The 24001-nt window shown below is 40.2% G+C and overlaps 1 protein-coding gene and 1 long non-coding RNA gene across 2 annotated transcripts in view; one reads left to right on the forward strand and one right to left on the reverse strand.

Annotated features, from left to right (window-relative positions):
- Positions 1–16899, forward strand: part of LOC135314737 (uncharacterized) — a 34376-nt gene extending 17477 nt beyond the window's left edge. Inside the window, exon 3 of the long non-coding RNA XR_010374215.1 lies at positions 16738–16899. This is a non-coding gene — a long non-coding RNA (uncharacterized LOC135314737). The remainder of the gene's footprint in view (positions 1–16737) is intronic.
- On the reverse strand, positions 1569–23343 carry ADRA1B (adrenoceptor alpha 1B). Its single transcript, XM_009514105.2, has 2 exons — positions 21928–23343; positions 1569–4058 (listed from the first exon to the last, which is right to left on the reverse strand). The coding sequence occupies exons 1-2, from the start codon at positions 22898–22900 to the stop codon at positions 3496–3498; spliced, it is 1536 nt and encodes a 511-aa protein (XP_009512400.1). The 5' UTR covers positions 22901–23343; the 3' UTR covers positions 1569–3495.
- Positions 23344–24001: the final 658 nt, after the last annotated feature.

Raw genomic sequence — 24001 nt, forward strand, 5'->3', positions numbered from 1 at the left:
TACGGGACCCTACAAAAATGGGGGTTCATGAGATGGAAAGTAAAAAGCTTAGAAGAAGAGCAGTTGTTTATTTGTTTCTGGGAAGTCCTGTAATATCATGCGTGGCTATGGAGAGCCTGGCAGGGCAAGATATGTGCATGACCTGGGAAAAAACTTGGAGAAGAGAAATGTATCTTGCAGAAGTATTAGGAATCCTTCCCTCTTATATTTGTTACAGTTACAAGTTGTAGGCGCTCCAGTCTTAAAATTTAATTGGGTAGTGATTAAGAAAGAGACACAGTTTGTTAAAATGGTTATCTGAAGTAAAAATCAAGTGTTGCCTGAATTTGTTCTCACTTCTTTCTATTATTCCTGTTTGCTGTGATGGAGCCTACAGTTTGTCATTCCTTCATCTGTCTGATGCTAGGGATTGTATGAGACAATCCCTTAGGATGTGGCCTAATGAATATGCTAACTAAAATGGGCCTGATACAAATATCTGTCTTAGAAATGGCACAGTATATTTGTTTTGATTGCCTGTGATTGTTTCCAACTTCTTGTTTTCCAACGTGGTGAATAAACTTTTTTCCCCTTCTCATTTTCCCTAGTATCAGAAATCCCGAAGCAGAAATTCTCTTAGTTTCCTGTTTCCTTGGCAAGGCAGCATAACCTAATCATGTCCTGAGGGAGGTTGCCCTTAACATGCTTGCAGGACATGGGCTCAAGGAAAGGGAAGCATTACAGGGTAGAGATCCTGTGGCTCTTGAGCCACCTATGTTTTGCATGCAGTTCAAATGTGCCTCCCACGCTAGGCAGGACACAGGAAGAGCAGCAGTGCTGGGCCTGGCTGTGAGAGAATGCAAGATGGCAGGGGTGGAAGAGTCCGTGTTGCTGTCCCTGCAGAGTCCAGCAGCCTTCCCAGCTCAAATGCACAGAAGAGCAATATAACTCTTAGGGAAAAATATTACTGTCTGCCTGTGGAATGCCTCCTCTTCTCCACTCTTTAAGGCTTATGGGACATGTGTCTTGGGGTTTTTGGCTCTCTGAGGATTTTAGTATACGATTTGTAAGGTTAGAGGCACTGGGTATTCCATATGGCATGGACTAGCATGATGTTAATGCATATCTTCTCCTCCTGATCAGTTACAATGTTCAGAGAAAGCTGGTTTTTTCAGTACTGGAATGGCTGAAATTCCCTTTTCATAGATTTAAAAAAAACCCAACAAAACAGTAAGGGAACTTTCCTTGCAGTTTTTGTAAAAATATACAAAGATGATAAGTACTCATAGGTCATTTCAGTATGGGATAAAAGCTTATCTGATCTCATAGGGAGTTAGAGAATTACATCATTGTTTGAAAAGCTTAAATGATAATCAGAGATCACACAGTCTTTGTTAGGACTAGAAACTAATTAAAAGAATGATCAGTCTCTGAGAGCTACATAGTTAAAGGCTCTGGAGTGATGGAATGCTATTTATTCAGAAATTTTGCAGTATCACTTGGAAATTCTCAAATATGGATAACATTACTTGCATTTACTTCACACTATACAAGTTGTGTGTGACTCAAAATGTAGCTGAAGTGTGCTGTCAGGTGGTTAAACAGATTTATTTCCAATTAACAGTAATTTTGAAGAAGCTTTACAATACCCAAAAGTGTTTGACAGACTACTCTATGTTCCCTCCAAAAATGATAACAATAGGTTAGAAATGCAGTTCTCTGCCATTTAGAGGCCCAAAGAGAATAGCTTCATGCTAGTATATCACAGCTAGATAGAATATTCTGTATGGCAACCTCAATCTATGAGCATGAAGAGTTTGTTTATCTGTTTTATAATACTTTTAAATTTTATAAGCATTGTTCTTTTAAGAGGAAATTACAGCCTTCCCCACAATCAAAATGGAATTATTAAAAGAGGAGATTGGCCATAACTTCAAGCAGGATAAGACTCGAAATATACTTCTGTGGTTCTCACTGTAACATATGACCATGGGAAGACCTTGGAACATGACTTTCCTATCATTGCTTACTGAGCTGGGGGATATTTCATCTAACCACAAGCCACATCCATCCCTGTCAACTTAATGAGAATACACATTTGAGGAAACAAAAGGAAATGGCCCTCCCTTGGGACCTGGCGTTGTTAAATTGTCCGTAAGTGTTTTTAGTACATCTGTTTATGGTTCATTCTCTGTTTCAAGCTTTTAAAAAAAAGTCTCAAAAATTCCTAATAAGGAAAGTCTTGGTTGAAGGAAGGAGTAAATACCAATTTTCATGGTTTGTACTATTTCATGTAAAAACCCCGGTCATTAGTTTCATGATTCTCTTAATCACAAGAGAGAAAACAACTTCCAAACATGACCTAAAATGTCCTAGAAGATACTCTCAGGAATTCTGTTACAGAACTGTATGACTGAGCTGAAAAATATTAATGACAGTGAAACTTACACTACACCATTGTTTTGACCCTTTCTCTTCTTATGTGAGTGGCAAAGTACAAACCTCTATACGAGCAATAATATTTTCAAAGTATGCTGAAAGAACCAGGGGCTCAGCATGTTTGTCCTAGGGCTGGTTTTTGGCCTCCAGCGGTCAATGCTCTTTTGTGCTGTGTCCACGACACTGTTTATGAGGTATTTGGGGTGATTTATGAGTGTTGCCTTTAGAAATCAGATCCTCTGGTAGCCTGTATGTTTACAGGACACTTACTAATGTGCTGAAATGTAGATTGTGAGCTCTCATCATTGCTGGTATTTTCAAACTTTCAAAAAAGAACATGAAGGATGGAGGAGTTACATATGCTGGTGATAAGGGAATCACAGAAGGGAAGTAACTGCAGAGATATTCAAGAGCACCCTCGGAGTTACAATGGCACACTTAGCTGCTACGAGTGTTTTATTTTGAAGAGAAAATTGTGATGAGGGAACTTGGCTGAATTCCAGTCCTGTAGTAATAGGTGCAAGTGTTTAAATTGTTGCGAAATTACTTTAATCTTTGACATTGTTTTCCACTTCTAAAGTGCTAATGTACAGTGAAGTACAACAACAAGAATTTACAGGCAAAATCAGCGGCAACTAGTACCCTGGAGAGGTACAAACAACAGTGCATTGCTCACTTCCACTCTCAGGCATCCATACATGCGGCTGGCACACACGGACACACACACACATTCATACATATTTCCCCTGCCCGCCCCCATATTTATACATTCTTTCTATATACATATATGTTTGGCTGTTCCACAGCACTTCCACGACAGCTAGATAATTGGACGTGCACTTCCCTGGGTTTACGCGGCGCCTTCCCTGCATTCTGTTCTTGGTTCACTGGCCTCTCTGGCAGTTGACTGGGAATATTGTTAGCCCCTACGCTTTGCTGCTCTTGTGACATAGATTGGCCCGTTCCTTACCGGCTTCCTCCTATATATACTGAGAAACTGTGCAAAGGTCCATTTCTTCACCTGGAGAAAGGTCAAAGAGGTTAGTGTACAAAGAGAACAGACTGTTTAGAACCTGTTCACTCCAGCGTCATGTTCGCTCTACAGTCGGTTTTGCCATTCAGTGTGTCAGAGATGGCCTCATGGTCCCTGTTGCTGGAAGCTTGGCTGCCAACAGGAACGTGTCCATTGCGCTCTGGTAAGAGATTGAAGGTAAAGAATTGGCATGGGTCCTTTTGTCTGCTGTCTTCCTGTAAGGGGCTCAGGAAAGAGCTGGAGTTTTTCCATTCCTGGAATGTGCACATCTCCATATGTGGGTGAGTGATTTTGCTCAGGTAGCCGGGGCTGGGAGATGCTGAAGATAATGTTCTCTGACTGCCACTGAGGAAACTCCCACTGTCTTCCAGAGAATCCTTCCTAGGGTGTTCAAAGGAGCACCGATTCCAGTTTCTGTAGCTGTAGGCCCACCACCCCAGCTGCTTTCGACGGTGGCACTGACATTTTAGGATCTGTATAAAAGCCCTCTTGAACTCTTTGCTTGAGCAAGGGTAGATGATTGGATTCAAGCAGCTGTTAAAGTAACCAAGCCAAAAAATCACCTTGAAGATCGTTTCAGGGGGCTTCAGAGCCGAAAACAGAGATCCTGTCCAGAAGATACAAGCAGAGACAATATCTGAGATAATTGGCTTGCCTGCCTTTAGGAAGGGTAAATGTCCCACCGGATCACTGTTAGAATCTGTTTATTAAAAATCCTTAGTGCGTGTTGCTTTCATTTTTGGTCTTTTGGTAACAAAATGCTATTTTTATTACTTTTAAAGCTAATAAGGAAATGCTTTCCACCATTTGAAAACTAAAGGAGCACATAATTAATGTAGAATTAAAAATTAAAAAGTAGACCTTGTGTTTATATGTACACATCTGTTGCACTAACATCTATTGATCCCAATGGAAGATCAAACTTCCACTGGCCAGGCTGTTGCACAATGCACACATGGAATAAAGTTGTGCCTTCTTCAAAGAGCTTTCAAATGTCATTTTTGAAGAAAAAGACCTAACTGTCCCAGGCTTCCTGGAAGGGGCATGTTCAGACATGCCTTATAATTTCTAATACATTCTCTGGCAGCTTCTAAACAGGACCACATTTATCTAGATTATTATGATAGTACAAACCTCTTGAAACCTGAAGTTAATTGTGGTACTTCCCATATCCCAGGCATTCATAAGGATGGTGTAACCCAAACAAAGAGGTTATTTTATGAATACTTCCTCTTCCGTTCACAACCAAATAATTTCCCTAAAGAGGCTGCCCAAATAAAAAACTCATACTGGGAAATCCATTTCATGTACTTTTAGCATTAAAAATATGCAATTGATCAGCTAAATTTAGCAAATGAGGCTTTATAAAAGAATGTATGACATTTTTTAAGCAAAAGAGGCATTCAACAGTTATCCAGCTGGGAAAACACCTTTTTGTCTGGCTAAAGTAATCAAAGAGCAGGCATTCAGGGGAAAATTCTTATTTCAAGAACTGGAGTTAGATTTGAAGAGTTTTTCAAATGGAAGGTGACACTCAAGCCTGAATGTCACAGCTCTGAGAAGGGTGACCTTTTACACCGGAGTGCTTTCAGATTCCCTGGGCTGTGAAAGCAACTGAGTCAGCTGTGACTGTCAGGATGCCTTAGTGGGGAGGGGTATGATTCTAGGCATATTTCCCATCTCATAGCAATGTAGAGTCCATGGCTTGGGCCTCAAAACTACGCAAAAGCACTTCCTAGCTTCTTGGGTAAATAGCTCATCTGTGCCACAGCCGACACTGCTGTATAACTGGGTGACGATGCTGGCCTGGTGCTGACTATAGGGGTCTGAGTCTCCTTAGCTCACTAGAAAGCCAAGGGGCGGTAAGTATGGATCATTCCTCACACATCCACTGCCCTCCTCAGTGTGTCAGCTAGTCCTTGGGCTGGCTCAGAAGAGAAAATAAGATGCTGAGATGGCATCAGCTATCTGGAAAGACTCTTCCTCCCCCTCACTTGGGCAGTAGGAGTCAGGAAAGCTCCTGTGAATCCAGAAGAATAGATTTTTTTTCCCCTGGCAGAGTTTAGGAACAGTGCTGGCTAGCACTGTAGCTCTACCTATTGCCTCGGACCTAAGCAGCTCGCTAGCCCTTAAGGTTAAAACAGAGGTTTTAAGTTACAAGGTTCATAGTATTTCTTTCCTGGCTCTGCACTTTACTGACTTTTTCTCCATGAGCAAGACCCTTGTAAGTTAAACCCATGTTCCTTATACTTTGTTGCTGCTAATGATGTGCAGGGTTTGACAAATGCTTCTTCTGTCCATCTGATGGGGCTCCTACATCTGTCCTGACTGATACTGCCAAAAGTGCAGAGTGCAACCTGTCTAACATCAGAGAAACTACGAATTATATTTGATGAATTTCCAACAGATAAATCAAATCGATGCAAGCACTTACACTGTGTCTTGTGAGTGTTACATACTCTTTGATGAAAGATTCAGCAACAATTCGTGTGGTTCTATGGAATAAGCAATTGAATGGGTGTCAAACTCTTCTAAAGCTTTAGGAAAAGTTCATCTAATTTTATAACTGCAGCCAAGATGAGAAAGATGCACCAAAACCTCCCATATGCACAGCTGCAAACCTTTTTAGGATTCATTTTGTAAATCATTATTGCAAATATTTTCCCTTCAGTTTAGGGAAAAAATAAGCTTTGTGACTTTACAAAACAAGCACAAAGCATGATTATGTACAACCAGGAAATTTTTGGAGCTGATAATGAAAAATTTCTGGAACTCCTTTAAAATATAAAGGATTTTTAGCTCTTAAAGCCCAGTAGACCTCTTGAAGTGGCTAAACAGCTCCCATTTTTTCTGATGTGTGAATGTTGAACAATCAGCGTGAGTTCTTCCAGATCAGCTCATTTGCCTTCTCTCATACTGTAACAATTGAAAATCTACAGGATATTCCTCTACCAGATTTAAATATTTTTAGGCAGGTTAAATATGGACAGAGTAAATGCTATGGTATAGTTTTCAATAAAAGAAAGAAAAATATTAAGGAAATTTGCTGACAAATTTTGTGAAATTCCCTAAGGATAAATAAAATGAGCTAAGCTATAGAGAAGACAACTGGGAACTGTTGCAGATAAATGAGCTGTGCCTGTGAAACCTATATTGCACATGAACCAATTATAACTACATACAGTAAAAATTAAGAGAACAAGTAGGGGAAAAGGTAAAAAGCTGAGTGCTGAAAAATGGCTAATCTTTGCAAACTGCTTCAAGAAATATGTGTTCCTTAGGAAAAAAAGGGTAAGGAGCTTATGCTTGTCTTTCATGTTAATCTATTTTTCAAATGCCATTTGAAAAAAATGACAGCACGCCATTTTCAGCAGCCACAGCAAAGCATTTTCAAAGCTCTTCTATATTAAAGTGCAGCAGCACGAAAGAGCAGAGAATTTTCTCATAGCAGCCCTGACTGACGGAGGCACCTTGTGTCAGGCCTGATTCTAGAAAAATCACCAAGCTCTGATCGATCATTAAAAAGCTGTCATGACCCTTGCTGAGTCATTAACCGAAAATCTGGAAATAGATCAGTTTGGAAAGCTATGTTGTGGTGTGATTAAAAATAAAGATCAGCATTTGACTGCAATAGTAGAGAGGTTTTGAGTAAGGGGTTCAGGAATAAGTCTCAAGGAGTTAAAGAAAACACTGATCATTAAACACTACTTCATTTCCCACTTTTTCCTGGTTCTGCAAACAGCATCATGCAAGTGTTGCTTGACTCTTAAATTACACACAAACTAGTAGATTAAGTTTTCACAAGAAAGTGAGGAAGTATGCTTTTCTGAACAAGGAACATTCATTTGGTAAATAAGCCATTGATTTCTAGACCGGTGTGTTAATTGCTCTAGCTTTGGACTGAGGTATTAGAACTGGATAGAATTCTTCTTAACTCCTCTACCCTTCTTAATATCTATCTATCTGTCTGTCTGTCTGTCTATCTATCTATCTATCTATCTATCTATCTATCTATCTATCTATCTATCTATCTATCTATGCGCAACTGCTCTGAGCAGAGATGTATTTCATAAATGAGTTTTGTCTGTGGTATAATGCACTATTACTTCCTAGTTTTTTAAAAAATCAGGTGGCGGATGATTATTCCGAGAAGGCCCTAGGAATAAGAGGTCATTGCAGTCCTGGTGAGAATAAGTTCATATATAGGAGCATGACTCATTTGCTCTCAGATGGCGCTTTTCATGTGTCAGTCATCCTGACTTTGTGCCGTCCTCTGGGTTTTACCAGTGGGCAATCTGAGCTGAGGGAAGGTAAAAGCAATCAGCTGAAGGTCATGTGTTTAGTAATTTTCACCGTTAAGAAAGTTTTTGTTTTACCAGGAAGAGAACCATGAGATCTGGCATGACCCTCGCAACTGCTAGAACTCACAGTAGGTGGTAGAGTGCACTCAGGAGGTGTGTTTGGTGGCTCCTGCTACCTTTGCCACCACTCAAGAAACAGCAACACTCAATAATATTTTCTGAGATTAACAGAAACTGGTTGATGCACGTGATCAGATACATTGCTGGCCCTGCAGAGGCTATATGTGACAGCTACATGATCGTAGCAATGCTCCACCTATGAAGGGACCCACGGCTAAGGAAGGGATCCTCCACCACCAAAAGCTACAGATGGTCTGAAATGCAGTTTTGTAATACAACTTTCATCATGGTGAAGGAAAAAGGACTGAGGAGACACATGACAATTCATCCTTAAAAACTTAAAAGTTACCTGCAAAGAAGGACATGAAATTATTTTCCATGTCCACGGTGGCAAATATATGAAATACAGTGATTTGAACTGCAGCAAGACAAACTGAGATTATGGACTGGGAAACACTTTCTGCCTTCCAAGACAGAAAAATTCTGGAACCTATTGCCTAAGAAGGGTGTAAAAATCCAACCCGGGAGGCTCTTAAAAACAGAGTAGACACATATTACTGATTTATGTATAGCTGATCCAGCCTTTGGGCTGGAGGATGCCCTAAATGACCTCTTCAGATTCCTTCTAGTCTTACTTTCTCTGATTAACTCTGCAGAAAGTAACTGTTCATCAGGAAAACTTTATGGCTTAAGTTTTGGCAGCCCAGTAGAGTTTTGCATTTGCAATACTGGAATCCCACTGACACTGTAGTCTTAGATCCTCGTGGTAAATATATCAATTATTTAGGTTGAGGATTAACTGTTAGAAAAATGGAACGTCCGAGACAGAGACTTATTTGGACACCTATGGTCTTCGGGGCTTTGGAAAGTTGCTGAGTTTTGGTATTCAGTCCCTCTTCACTGGGTAGAATCCCAGCCTGAGTTTTCTACAGAGAGAGAAGAAAAGCTGTTCTTTGTGATCCAGAAGGTGGTTTAGATGGATGTTGCTATACATGCCGTGTACTTCTAAATATAGTTTAATTTGGTGACTATTAGGCAAAGCTACACTGCCTTTCACCATATAAAGATATGAAAAATATTTTTATTAGCTTGTATATTTTTAACATTACCCTTTTCCCTACCTTATTCTTGGAATTAACAACAATACCTTTTATTTAGCTGCAGACATACTTTACCTCATAATTAACCTGTCAGGAGCAAACAACTGTAGGCTATTTTGGTACCTTGATAAAATGATAAAGCTAAGCCTACTAGACATACTCTCTAAACATCAGACTAATATTTCCTCCCCTAATCTCCAACTGCTTTCCCATTGCAGTCTGATAAACAGATTAAATATTTTCCCGTACTGATTTAGATTGCTTTCAGAAATGGCTGGAAAATTTTGAATATGGTTATCTCCTCAGTGATTTATTTGTGGTGGGGGTAGCCAGAGTGACTCCCCTACTCAAACTGATCACTCTCCTGATGCTTCATGTTAAAGCTTCATTCTAAGGGAATGTAGATTTTCTATTATCTTTTATTTTTCTGCACTAAACTCTGTGATTTATTAAACACAGCACCACAGTCTTACCTCTGATTGCACCCTTGACACCAGTGAAGTTTTTGCAAAGCCTGTGTCCAGCACAAATGGAGAACAGGAAATATTTCAGAAACTCAATCAACTCGATCAGTTCTGATTGGGTTTTGATAATTAGTTTAACCAGCTGTGCTCCCCAGGCATGATAGAATTATTGAATCACCGAATGGTAGGGGTTGGAAGGGACCTCTGGAGATCATCTCATCCACCCCCCTGCTTGAGCAGGCACACCTAGAGCAGGGGGCACAGGAACACATCCAGGCAGGTTTTGGATGTCTCCAGGGAAGGAGACTCCACAACCCCTCTGGGCAGCCTGTGCCACTGCTCTGCCACCCTCACAGGAAGGAAGTTTTTTCTCATGTTTAGGTAGAACTTCCTGTGTTACAACTTGTGCCCATTGCCCCTTGTCCGGTCACTGGGCACCACTGAAAAGAGCCTAGTCCCATCATCCTGACACCCACCCTTTATATTTATAAGTATTGACAGGATCTCCCCTCAGTCTTCTCTTGTCCAGGCTGAACAAAACGAGGTCTCTCAGACTTTCCTCATAAGGGAGATTTCCAGCCCCCTGATCATCTTGGTAGCTCTCTGCTGGACTGGCTCAAGCCGTTCCCTGTGCTGCTTAAACTGGGGGACCCAGAACAGGACACAGCACTCCAAATGTGGTCTCACTAGGGCAGAGTAGAGAGGGAGGATAACCTCTCTTTACCTGCTGGCCACACTCCTTTTAATGCACCCCAGGATACTGTTGGCCTTCTTGGCCACAAGGGCACAGTGCTGGTTCACAGGGTCAGCTTGTTGTCCACCAGCACTGGAGGGTCCTTCTCAACAGAGCTGCTTTCCAGCAGGTCAGCCCCCAGCCTGTACTGGTGCATGGAGTTGTTCCTTCCATAGAGTGGATTTGGAATTAGAAAGAATTTAATTTTTTCTTTATATAAGATATCAAGATATCTTCTCTTGTTAGATCTTGTCAATCAAAAACTTGTCCTGTTTTAAGATAAAGAAAAATATATTCTTTATATAAAAATATAAGGAATTGGAAATATACTGAGCAACAGCAAATATAATAAAAAGAAGTGTTTTATTTAGTAAAAGCTAATTTCATTTAGGGTCTGACTGGTTCTTTGTAATGAATGCTTTATTACACAGAAATTAAGTAAAGCACCCTTAATGAAATTAGGGAACATTGTGGGAAACAATTTGCCATATTAATTGTCTTCACATACTCTGCAGAATATCTGGCCAGAATATCACTGATAAAATTCAGAGTCCACTGGAGTCAGTGGGCATCTTTGAAAGCCCTTTTAAAGGCTCATAAAGACTTCAGCAGACTTTGGAAGAATCCTTAAAATAGCAGGGTGAGCAGCAGGAAAATCTGGACTGGCTTAATCCCAATACTCTTAATCAAGGAAAACTCTTCACTGAAGGAGGTTTTGATGTAGCCCTCTGCAGTGGAGCAGCACGCGCGCGCGCGCACACACTACTCTCTCATATTCTTTCCTGCTCTGTTATTTTTCTTCCATCTAAATGTCTGCTCCTTTCCTACCTCTCACAACTGACCATTGTATTCATACAGAAAGGAGGGTGGAAAAGGTAAGACCTTCTACTTAAGGATCCTTAATATAATAGTTGGCGAGCTTCTTGACAAAAGGGTAATACACAGGACATACTTGATTTTCCACTTCCACTTGATGGAAGAAAGAACTTAGCATCAAAGTTAGACCTGCCAGTGCAACCAACCAACCGGACAAAACCCCCAAAACTGCTTCTAGGAAAAGGGAGAAAATGTGCTGCTCCAGTTGTATGCATATGCAAAGAGATCAGATACCATAGTAATTAGCTAGAGTTTAAATCTGAAAAATAACATATAAGATCATGTTTATGAGCTAAAACTTTTACAATTGCCTTCGATCTCTCAGTGCCGTTCTGCTCTGGGTGCTGCTTCCAGCCACGCAGAGGAAATAAACAACTGTATATAAGCGACCAACAGTTGTTTGTGATGACAGTCATTTGTGAAATATCACCAGGCCCCATTGTGTGGCTATATTTGCTCCCTTCATCCTTCATGCAAGGAATATATATATATTTATACATGATGGGTCTGAAAGCCAAGAACTTAACAGAATTACAGAATTACTGCAGTGAGAAGGGATGTTACGGGGTCTCTTGTTCAGCCCCCAGCTCAAAGCAGGGCCAACACTGCATTAGGTCCCCTGAAGCCTTCCTGCCTCCAGGCTGAAGAAGCCCAATGCTTTCACCCTCTCCTCACACAACATGCTCCACCCTCATGGTCGTTTTGGTTGCCTCCACTGGACTCAATCCAGTTTATCATTGCCTTCCCCTGCCTGGATGTAGCGCTCAAGACACAGTCTAAGGAGCGCTGAGTAGAAGAGCATAATCACTTCACTCTGTCTACTGGCTCCATTCCTGTTGTACAGCCCAGTATGCTGCAGCTTGTATCCGATAAGGGCATTTGAATAGTTTTACGTCCTATGTTAATGTTTGTGCAAGTCATCTTCATGGGAGAGGGTATTGTGTGTGTGTGTATTTTCAAGAATGCCATGTATTTATTATTTGTCCCTGGTGGGAGTAAAATGTTAAACTATTAATGATTTTTTAATCTAAAATTAACCACATTCTCCTTTACAGTCGGCCTTCTCTTTATTATCTCTGCTTTTCCTTTTTCCATCCAGGCATGTTCATTTTCCAGTTACTTATTTGTTTTCTTCGTCTTAATTTTTAAATATTTATTTCCACTCTCCTTATGTCTTATTTAGTTTTTAGCTCCAACTGTTAATCTCTTTTCTAATAACTTTATGTTGTGATAATTGACTTTCTGTTAATTAAACATCAATTTTTAATAAGTTGCATGTTTGATACCAATTAAGTATCAAAATTACTCATAGAACCATCAGTTCTGATCAGAATCAAGTATTTGGTACTTAGATTACATAATAGTTGGGCAGAAGCACTGTGAATTTCCTGGATTTAAGAGAAAAAGTCTCTAGTTTTGGGTTGTCAGGTGCTATGTTTTCTGCCCGTTACAAAAAATTACATTTCAAAATCTTCTAAAACCAGTTTAACTTAGACGAGAGCCAACCTAGGGTGACTGTATGTTCCTGTTTAATGGTACAAATGCAATATTTGTTTTTCTTGAAACAAAATGGTCTGGAGTTGTTTAAGTGCTTTTCTGTGTGTCAGTTGGTATTCCAGTAACAGAGAACTAGCTACAATAAAATACGTCATAAAAAAGTAATGGGGTAGAAGGAGACCTTCACTGCACAGGTTTTTGTCATTGTCTTAAGATTAAAGAAAAGCCATAAAATTTGAAACTACTTGCCTCTATTCATAACAAGTAGAAAATGAAGCGTTTCAAAACTTGAAACACTGAGTGGGGGTATTCTGGAGAGAAAACCACCTTCTCTTTTGAATCCCATAAAATAGATATAGTTAGAGAATTGGCAGGAAGTATTTGGAAAGTTTGTTATTGGGTCTGGTCAAATTTAATTAGTTAAGGTAACCTTGGAAGGCAAATATATCCTCCTTCATTCAGAGGTGAGAATTACTCCATTTTGGTGCAGACTGGAGTAATTCTGACTGAAGTTAAATCTGAACTTTTCAACATCCTCCAAAAGAGAAAATTCCAATATTTTAAAAATCACTGTAGTGATGAAAAGCATTGCATAATACAAAATGATAACAAATGAGTTCTGAAACATGAAAAACAGGAAGCTTCAATAATATCAAACCCTGTCTCTCATTCTGTTCTCGAGAAGACAACTTTTGCAAAAATTAGTATTGTTTTGCAAGAAATTTGTCTTATGATGGAACTCAGCCTTCCTCTGAAAAGTGATTTGATCAAATTTGGAATGAGGTCAGCTAGAAACCTTCCCAGTGCTGGGCAGTAGATGGCTGCTGATGGCCTGGCTGGGAATCTCCGCTTCTCCCCTGCAGTTCACACTGCAGCCGTAACTGCTGGTAGCTGCTAATGTCTGAGTTATGGCCACTTCTTAATGAACAGGGAAAGCTCAAACGTTACATGTGTATAGCTAGTAAAATTCTCCCTGCAAAAGTAATAAACTGTCTCTGACCAGAGCTGTTATGAGTATGAGTTTAGAGAATGCGGAAAGGATGTGTTCATCTTTTATTTGAGCTTTCTGCAGTCCTTTCTACCACATGCTTAGCCAAGTCAGCATGCCAAGGTTTTAAAGCTAATTGGATTTCTAAAGCTCCTGATTTCTTTCCTTCCAGCATTCAGTGTTTGTTTACATTCCCCCAGACTTATTTAATATAGGAAGAAACCCCACAGTTTACAAACAGTAGAGGATGAAATAGAGAGTATGGTTATAAAATAAAGAGTTGATCAAGCCGGGAGGGACTGCAGGCCTTCTGGAGGAGAGGGTTAGGATAACAGTGAAAAAAGATCTTGAGAAATAGGAAGCGCATCCAAAATCAACAAAATAAAATTCAGTAAAGAAAATGAAAGGAAAGATGGTTAAATTATAACTACTACAAACCAGTAGTGATGGCTAGCATCTGGTTATGGCTCTCAAGCATTTTGGTGTCTCTGTGGGATGCCTTGGGGTGCATACCCCAGTGGTGCCCGGGCTGCCAGGCTGGGGGCCACCACAGGAATCACAGTAACCTCGCAGTCACCAACACGCTGCAGAGCCGCACTCCTGCGTTTGTGGGTAACTTTTGTGTGTGTGCTGGGGGGGGAGCACTTTGCTGTTGAGGGAGGAGAAATATCAAATAAGGGATAACTGACTAAAGAATGATATTGCAGAAGATAATGTGAGAGAAACAGAAATACAAATACAACGCTGTTGCAAGTACAGCAGTTCTCATTCTTCATTGTATTAATAGGTATGTTACATATATGTGCAAGGATCTAGGCCAGCAATTAAGAAAAGTGTCCTGGTTGTGAGGAATTTACATCCTAGAACTGACTGCCTATAGCAGTTGTGGGATTCTCTTTGCTGGAGCCTTCTGGCCCTACGGTGAGCAAATACTCGTGAGGGGTGATGAAGGTATCGTTCAACCAGTCCTCAGCCCTTGTGTCTTTCATTTCCCTGTTTTGCAGTTGAGTTAAGGAATTCACACAAAGAAATCTCCCCCAACTGTCCTGGCAGGGTAAAAGTGGTTTATACTCATTCCGCCATCCAATTCAAACAGGGAAATAAAAGTCTGCAAACCAACACATTATTGGTATTAACCAAACTCCTGCCAATCTAAGGCCTGATTCTGTGTAGACAAGTTCTTAAGCAGGCAAATGAAGGTAGAAGACAGACACAAATGCAGAATCTGACCATAAAGAGTACTTTCCCCTATGGGTATGTTCATGAGTAAGAGCAAAGCCTAACATTTTCCTTGCTGTCTTATAGGCTGAGAAAGGTTATCGTTTCTATTTTCTTATCCTAATTAAAATCCACAACTTCTTATCATCCACACTAACTCTCTCTGATAAAGGCTGCCTCATATTTCAGATGAACAAATCTCTTCTATAAGACCTGTATGAACTTTATTCATGATGGCTCAAATTTGAGAGCCTTTTAAAGGCTCCAGAAACAGAGACCCATCTAGAATGGCCACAATAAAACCAGGACTTTACCTCCCTTGAAGCTTTGCTGATGGAAGTTGTAGCACAGATACAGATCTTTTTACTAAAACCCAGGGTTGCTACACCTTCTTAAGCAACTTTGTACAAGCAATTGCAACTGTACAAGCAATTACAAAGCAGAGTAGCTATATTTGCATTTTTAAAGGGACAGTGCCTAGGTATTTAACCACAGAACTACTAACGTTGGCACTCCTGCTATGGTGAGATTGTCTCTGGTAGGTGAAACATAAGAGATAATATCTCATATCCAGAGATCCTGCTCTGGTCTGCAGCCCATGACTGTCGTTCCTACAGTGTCATACGAAAGATGATGTTGATGCTTAAAGCACTGAGAGTTGAAAACTATTTTTAAAAACTTACAGTACAACAGACCATTTGCAACTTGGTATTTAGAAGAGCAATAGGAAAGACAAACAGGAGCTTTATTTGCCCAGCCCAGAAAGAAAAAGAAAGAGGAAATCTGTAGTTAAAAAAGAACGATGAAAAAAAGCAACAGGATTAAAGCTTTTCATGCCCCATCCATAGTTGTCATATTAGCAAAAATTCTGGGTATGTCTTGAATAACAAAATGTGGAGATACAAGATATGGAAAATACATGAGACATGGAAAAATTCCATCAAGCACTTACATTTTTGACACAAACCGTGTATATCCTTGTATATACTAGTCTACCACCTCTCAGTCCAGAATAGCTATGATGACTTACACCATGGAGAGAATTCACTTGTGTTTAAATTGTGTGGCCCTCACATAAATATGATAAAATCAAGATCAATTTTAGTAAGAATCTTGCTCAGTACTCTAAAACTGACAGTAGATAGGGGCATAAAACATTATATTATTGTTGTTGTTACTATTTTGTCCAAAAGAGTTACAGACTTTTGCAGCTTGCTAACTAGAAAGAATATGGGCCAAGCTTATGCTTGTTTTGCAAAGGATTAGCTGATTAAGGGAGTCTAGAAAAGCTAATCTAAGTCTGCTGACATTTCATTTATTATGCTTAAATATCTTCAATTACTGGGCATGCTTTGGTGTCTTTTTCTCCCCTTCTCACTTCTGACTTATAACTGAGGCAATCTGTCTTGGACATCGTTGGTAAGTAATAGGACTTTAGCATGGAATTGAATAACACAGCTACAAAGGTATCATATGAACTTCCATTACATTTTCCTCTTTTTGTTACTCAGAGACTTATGGTTATTGCTTTTCAGTTTCTAGGTATCACTTGAAAGCCCATCAAAATAGCTAAAATCTTGCAATGGGCTGTGGGGAGTGGCTTTAGTGAAGATACTAAAACACTCATCACTTTTTGTGTATGTCTGTATTTCACAGATAGGTACACTGAAGAACATGCAGCTGAGGTCCTGAGGTATGGCCTCAATGCTTTAGGGCCATATGCACATGTGTAACTTTATGCAATTGTAACTTTATGCAAAGTTACAATATGTAACTTTATGCATCATGACGGCCAACCTGAGTAACAGCACATGTATTTGCAAGTGCCTTTGGCATAAGGACCTTGTGTCCACTGCCTTGCTGGATGCTGGGCGCTGAAAGCAGTGTTTTCTCTGAAATGACCATTTCTCTCCTGTCCTTGATTTCAGTAGTGTTGAGATTTCCTATTGCTGCCCAGTGGCTCAGTCCTTAATTTGTTTTTCCTTGGAGCTTCCAGATCACCTGAGCTAGAAGCTGCTGCCATCCCTGAACTTGAAGAGTCACCATGAGTCTATTTCTTTGTATTCACATTTTTCTGTATTGCTTTGTGCATTTGCTTTTGTAAGACCATGCACTTTAGGATTTCCCTTTGTTCCTCTGACCTGCAAATCAAAAGCCTATATAGAAAGTACCCAGTCCTTCAGAATTTGTGCAGTTTTGTCTGCTTTGATAACAAATAACTTTGTTCTAAAAAATAGAAGTTTGTAAGTAACTGGTAATTGGCATCCTTTGCAAAACAAAAGGCTTAAACTAGGACTTAAGGGAGGCTATTTTAGTAGCAAAATGAATCATCCTGAAATAATCTAGTCCTCTGTGTGTGACAAAACATACTGCACTGGTCAAGAAATGCCCTTATGACGTTTAGTTTTACAGGAATTGGCTAGAAAGGAGGAGGAGCAGGTTGCTGCTGTCACCTGTGCAATCGAACGTTATACCAGAGGCTGACCTGCAAGTGGGCAGAGGGTCAGATTGCCACACATATGATTAACTTGTCCAAATTCTGTATAACTATTAACTTAAGGGCATCAAATCTAGAGAGCTAGGCCAGTTAGAGAGGGGAAGGGGGGGGTCAAGACCAAAATGAGATGAAATACAAACCAGGCTTAAAGCCTCGCAGAAAGTAGAACCCAGTAGCTTTGACAGCACTGGACCCAATACCTTGACCTTGAAGTGTTTCCCATGGGAAACTAAGTGGCCATGCTATCCTTGGTGCAGAGATGCAGAGGATGGCCTGATGTAACATAAATCTACATACAGTACATTTTATTTTAAGACTAATTTTCTGTTGGCTGACCTGTAGCATACAGGATATTTTTATATTCTTTTTTGTTATTTTATAGAGAGGTTTCAAAGGCTTCGTATATAAGGATAGGCAAAACAGTTGTACCTTCATTATGAGGCTCTTGCAACCTTATCCCACTGCCAGTTAAGTTTCAAGAATTTTGTTTCTGACTTCAGTGGGTAAGATCACAGGTTTTGTGAGAGCAGGGGGAGTTAGTCTCTGAACTGGGAGGTGACTAATGCTCTGCTAATCTCCACTGGAGTTAAGAAATAGGCTGGAGAAGTTAATCTGCTTTGGTTAAAGTGGTGGAGGTGGTAAATTTTCTCTTTGCACTGAGTGTGTGTGTTGTGGGAGGTCTGAGTCTGGGAGAAGACTGGCAAGCACCGTCTGATACCTCATTTAACAGTAATGAGACTAACCTTTTACCTAGTAGCCAGGGAGAAACATATGATCCTTCATTTTGGATTCATTTTTTTAATAAAGGTATTGGAATAAAATTGGATATTCCTTTGTTTAAGGGAGGGAGTTTTAATGAGTGTTACCTTATTTCTGCAGGGCTCTAGTCTTTAGATAAAAATAATATTTTTTACTCAGCATTTTTCAGCAATGCATATTCAATACAGTCCTGATGCCTAAGAAAGGATTTGTATGAAGGGGAAGAAAAGAAACATTTATTTTCGAGAAACAAGATATTTACTCTTCAAAGCTGAGTCACTGAATTTATGGCACAAGAAGTTGTCTCAAGGACACATATGTCTTCATTTTAAGCTGTACCACAAATAATTTTGAGTGGCAAGACAGCTCTTTACAAAGCCATGCAGCATTTATGAATGTCTGGAACAAGGATGTTCTATAGCTCTATTGCTATCTGGAAGGAGTATCTGATAGCTGCTGGAATAAAAACAAATTGCTCACATGATTCTCTTCGATACCAGTTTTGCTGCATCATCAGGTGCTTAGCATTAAAGGCAGCATGGTTCAGTCCTACAAAAAAAGATTGTGGGTCGTTCTTCATGCTGATCGTTTCATCATGCTCAGTACATCATAGTGTCAGTGCTGTAATGCCTCCCTGTAGCTGTGTACAGAGCTCTGTCAGGGAGCTTTGCTTGCAAAGCCTTTTGATTCTTGCTTAAAAAACACTCTGTAAGTGTTAATATTATTCATTTTCCTTTGTCATGGAATATTTATTCAAGCAATATCCCTGCTTTCAGCACCACATCGGTTCCCACTATATATCTGCCACCTGATGCAATAATCCTTTGTCTGAGATATCAAAGTGGGTAGCTGCAGAATATATTGAAATGCCAGAGTGGAAGAATTATAATTTTGTCTGGGAAACTAGTAGAAGAGCTGAGAACACTTTTAACATGAAGGAAACTCCTCTACATATAAGCAGATTTGTTAAGGTTTTGGGGTGTTGCAGAAATTACTTTTACCGACTTGTCAAATGCTTTGTGGTTGGATCCTCAAAAGTCTGGAGATGCTCTGCTAATGCCATTCTGCAGAGTCTTGGCATTACTGAGGGAAACAGGGAGCAAAAAAAATAGTAGAGATGTGGATGTGAGCATATGATTTGGGTTAATGGTGCAAACATAAGGTGTGAAAAATACAGGCTAAGGAAGAAGCCTATCCTTCCAGTATAGACAAGGTAAGTACCTAGTCTGGACTCAGTTGCAGAAAAGTATGGCAGTTTGCAGTCCAGCACTGATGGGCAAGTGGGTTGTGATTAAAGCAGCCCAGGGCACCTACGGAGAGTTTTGTTAATCATCAGTATCTTTTGGATTCTACGGTTTGCCTATCACTGAAATTGATTTCATACCACTGTGTGCTTTTTGTGAGGGTTCTCAATAGCATTTCATTTGATTTTATAACTTCAAGACGTAAAGCAAAAGGTTTCTAGTATGAAGAATGCAGCACACAGCAAGCACCTGAAGAAGCCTTTCTCCACTGCTCTACCATCTCCTCCAGTTAAGAATGGACACATTATGCATGTCAGGAAAAAGTCTTTTCCCCACCTGTTTTAGTAAGCAATGCCTTAGTCATGCCTAGCGTCATTAATTAACTTTGCAATGATACACAGAGGTGAAAAATGCAAGGTTCTGGACTGTGCTGGATAAATTAAAAAAAGAAATCAGGGACAAGGAACAAACCCAGCCCTATTCTTAGTCAGCAAAACAAAGGGAAAGTACCTGCTGTTTAAAAATATTTGGATACTGTATTGGACACTATGTATACTTCTCCCCCTCCCCGCTTTCTCAGCTGTCAGATAAGAGCTGGGCCCCTGAAAGGGTTTCTAGACAGAGGACAGGAGAGCCAGCAGTCTGTATTGCAATGCCAAGATGCTGATTTTTTTCACTCTTCTGACACAGTGGCAACTCTTCATGAACCTCAGCTCTGCGGAGTGCTCACAGCGCTGCAGCGAGTGCGTTGGGGGTTCTAGGCGCTCAGCCCTTGTCAGGCCAGAGCCCACAGCAGTGGGTTTAGCCCTGCAGCCCACCCAGCACCTCTGCCAGCACACAGTGTGCTGTGGTGGAGGCTCTCAGCCTCTCACCTCATATGCCTTGGACACAATTTATGTGAGAGATAAAATCGTATTGTGACAAGCCATAAATTCTCCACTCAGGCGTCTTAAGCAACAACTTATTAAACCTCCCAGGAAAGACAGGAGTTTTGAAATAACTTCTCAAAGGGAAAACTGACACTCCTTCAAGAAACTTAATTGTTTCTCACATTGCTTCTGCCCAGTGACCATAATATTTTTAATGGACTGGTCTGCTTCTGTGTTCGTTGAACAGCGTCGGCAGCTATACTGGCTTCTGCTACCGAAGGATATGCTCTACTGCATTCACGTTTGCTTTTTTCCTCCAAAGTTCTTTCAATAATTCAAAATCAAGGAGGAAATCTACTTTATCAGGGACTTATGATGACCTACTAGCTACATATCTATTATTACTACTGGTACCAGCTGGTGAAAATATATTTCTGCCCACAGGTATGTATTTTTGCAGCATTTGGAAACTTGCTCTGTGTTATAAATTTTCTTTAAGAGCCAGCACAAGGACTTAAACTTCAGTACCCAAAGAGAACTTTGCTCACAATTTTCCTTCTGTTTGGAATTTTTAACATCTTTAACATTAGCTGTATGCAGATCTTGAATCGTAAAGATTTTTAAGTTTATGATACAATAAGCTAGAGGTTATAAAGTTGCCCTTTAATAGCTTAAGTAGTTGTCTTGCAGTACAGATTTTACACATTCACTGAAAGTACAATTTTATAACACTTCACCAGGACCAGGTTGCTGAACTCAGTTTAGTTTTCTACAAGTGTCTAAAAATATTCGCTTACCACTCAGTTAGAAATGTTTTGGTAGGGTAACTAAGTAAACACGAATACAGAACATTAATAAAGGCTTTTTCTCCCTTTCCTTTTTCCACCTCTTTCCATATGTAGGCTGCCAGATTGTCTGTGTCTCAGAGAAATGAATTTTGGACAGATATTTTTGAAAGCTTAGTAATTCGATGTCTTGAGATATTCCACTTCAGAGGTGGTGCTAGTATTAAAGACAACACAAGCAAATTTCACAAGGACTTGCGAACACAGAGCAACGTGTTAAGGCTACATCAGATGCACATACATAACATTTTCAAGTTGAAAGTGAACAAAGTGTCTGCCAAAAGCTCACATGGCAATCTCCCGCAGTGCCTGAGCTAAGACCTGTTGACACCAGCGAGAACCTTTCTGTGGGGATCAGTGGGCTTCCCGTGTTTGCTCTTGGGATTTGATCAGTGGTGTCTGAACTGAGAACTAGGACTTTTTCAGCTTCCCAAAGCTCAGGGGAGTTTTGTACCTCACCGTTAGATCAGGTTCATTTCCATTTAAGATGCCTAATAATGCCAGAAGACCTGCTGCGTTATAGACCGAACATCCAACAGTAAACTAAAACAAGAACATTTCAGTACTGAAACCTTTGTGTTCTTATCTAGGATTTTTGTTAAAGCATCCTTTAAAAATGTTTCTGAAACCTAATTAAATTCACACAAAGACCTTAAAGGGGGATTTATATATAAACCCTGAAGATATTTTCCCCTGATTTGACACCTGCCCCACCACTGAGAAGAACTACCAGACGGGCAGGCTTTCTGCAGGCTGAACACTTTACAAAGTTTCAGCATGAGTCTTTGAAAAAGCCAACATCAGAAGTAAATTACTTTCACTTCCCTTCCTTTCATCCATTCACTGCAGTTCTCAAAATGATACCTACTTATCATTCATCTCATTTTTTTTCTACTATATTTTTGTAGTAAACAACTACCCCTCTTCCTTCCCCTCCCCTGGCAATCCCTTGATCACCAACTTACCTAGTGGCAGAACAATGAAGAAAGGTAGCCAGCACAAGATAAACATGCCAACCACAATTCCCAGCGTCTTGGCTGCCTTCTTTTCTCTAGAGAATTTAAAAAGTTTGAAAGCTAAGGAATTCCTGGGATTGTGACCCTTGGATTTGGTGCTGTTTAATGTGTCCTCCTGAATGTTCCTGTAATGAATCCGTAAAGTCAGCTCCTTGGAGTTAGACATTTCTTTCATAACCCCAGCTTCCAGATTTTTAGTAGTCCTTTTTGCCACTATGTAGACCCGACAGTACATCACGAGGATGACGATTAAAGGAATGTAAAATGATCCCAAGGAAGAAAACAAAGCATAGAAGGGTTCTTCAGTGATACGGCACTCTTTGTCATCCTTGGGCGCTGGTTCTTTCCAGCCCAAAAGGGGCCCAATAGAAATCACCATGGAAAGGACCCAGACACCTAGGAGAGCTAAAATTGCCCTTCTTCTTGTTACCAAAGTTGGATACTGGAGAGAGTAGCGTACCCCTATATATCTATCTATAGAAATTGCACATAGACTTAAAATAGAAGCTGTACAGCATAGCACATCAACTGCTGCCCAGATATCACAAAATATCCTCCCCAAAACCCAGTAGCCAAGGATTTCCAGTGTAGCAGAGAATGGAAGGACAGTAAAACTCAGCAACAAATCTGCTATTGCAAGGTTAATTATGAAATAGTTTGTAGGGATTCTTAAATGTCTATTGCAAGCAACAGAGAGAATTACCAAGATATTACCTATAATAGCAAAGAGTATAAAGGCACCTAGGATAAGCCCCACAATTATCGCCCTACTGATGTCCAAGGCAGGTGAATCCAGACTGCTTGCTGTCTCATTGGAGTTGTTTGCAGAAAGATTGCCATTATTTAGTGCAGAGACTTTCAGATATCCAGGAGTTGATGAATTGGATTTATCACCAAGGTAGGTATTCATCTTAAAAATCATCCTCCATAGCAAGTTATGACTGGATCCTGTGCACAACACGCAGATGGTTTACGTTCCGTTGAAAGTTATCTTTCTACCCAAGAAGTTGCTGCAAAACCCCAGCCAGTTTTAGATTGAGAACTCATCTTCCCAGCAAGCTGTCAGCTACAAGCATGTAAAACTTGCACAGCGTGAAGTCCTCTGAAGCCCGTCAGAAACAATACACTGTTCAAACTTGCTTAATTTCTCATACAAACTCATTTAAACAGAAATTAGCAGCCAGAAGTCTTGGTTGGAGCTCGAAAGTAGCTGTTTTGATCAGGATGTCTCTGAAATGAAAGACAGGTTTACTGATTTCCCTCGTGCATTGTGTTTCTTCTGGAAGGGTGCCCCAATGTAGCTGCAGTGACATGCGTCTCCAAGAAGGGTTTGTCAGCATTTAGGCAGCTCTGCATGAACTGGCTGCCTGTGCTCGCGCTGCCTGTGCTGTGACATCACCGCGGCCGGCCCCGTCACAGCGCTAGGGGGCAATGCAGTTCAAGTTAAAACTTCCGTATCAAAGTCTGAAAGCTAAACAAATGGAACATATCAATCTTAATTAAAGCTTTGCTACATAAATCTGGATTGGAAACCTTTAAAAAAACAGTTTTATTATCTGAGAAATATACGCCTGGTGGGATGCGGTGAAAAAAGCAATTTCAGTACTAAATGATCTAGCACCCTTTGCCTTTTGCTCACCAGGGAAATGTATTTGAGTTTGTTTTGTAATCAAAATGAATCACATGCCATTCTGGAGAACAAGCCATCTCCCACATTCTAAGAACAAATAGGTAGGTTCCAAAAATCTCTGGTTTACTCATAGATTCAGTGTTTAATGATGGCATAAAACCATACATGGAGTAGTTTGTTTCTAATTGTAAACTTGCTGTTAATAACAAAAAAGTAACAGATTATCAAAATCAAACTCTCTGTTACCAGACACATCTGTGGCTTCATCTCCTCTTTTCTACCTAGATAACTTTTCTAAGCGTAGGTGCATGGAGAATCCCAGACTTGACGAGAGCTGAGCACCCCCACCCACAGCCAAAGCAGAGGCAGTGGAAAGTAGTGACCAGTCTTTTC

Source organism: Phalacrocorax carbo, chromosome 8 (assembly GCF_963921805.1).
Source record: "Phalacrocorax carbo chromosome 8, bPhaCar2.1, whole genome shotgun sequence".
Taxonomy (NCBI): Eukaryota; Metazoa; Chordata; class Aves; order Suliformes; family Phalacrocoracidae; genus Phalacrocorax; species Phalacrocorax carbo.

Coding starts and splice junctions, on each gene's coding strand:
- ADRA1B (XM_009514105.2), bottom strand. CDS start 22,900: ATGATTTTTAAGATGAATACCTACCTTGGTGATAAATCCAATTCATCA. Junction 4,059..21,927: donor CTTCATTGTTCTGCCACTAG/GTAAGTTGGTGA, acceptor TCTTCTGGACAG/GATCTCTGTTTTCGGCTCTG.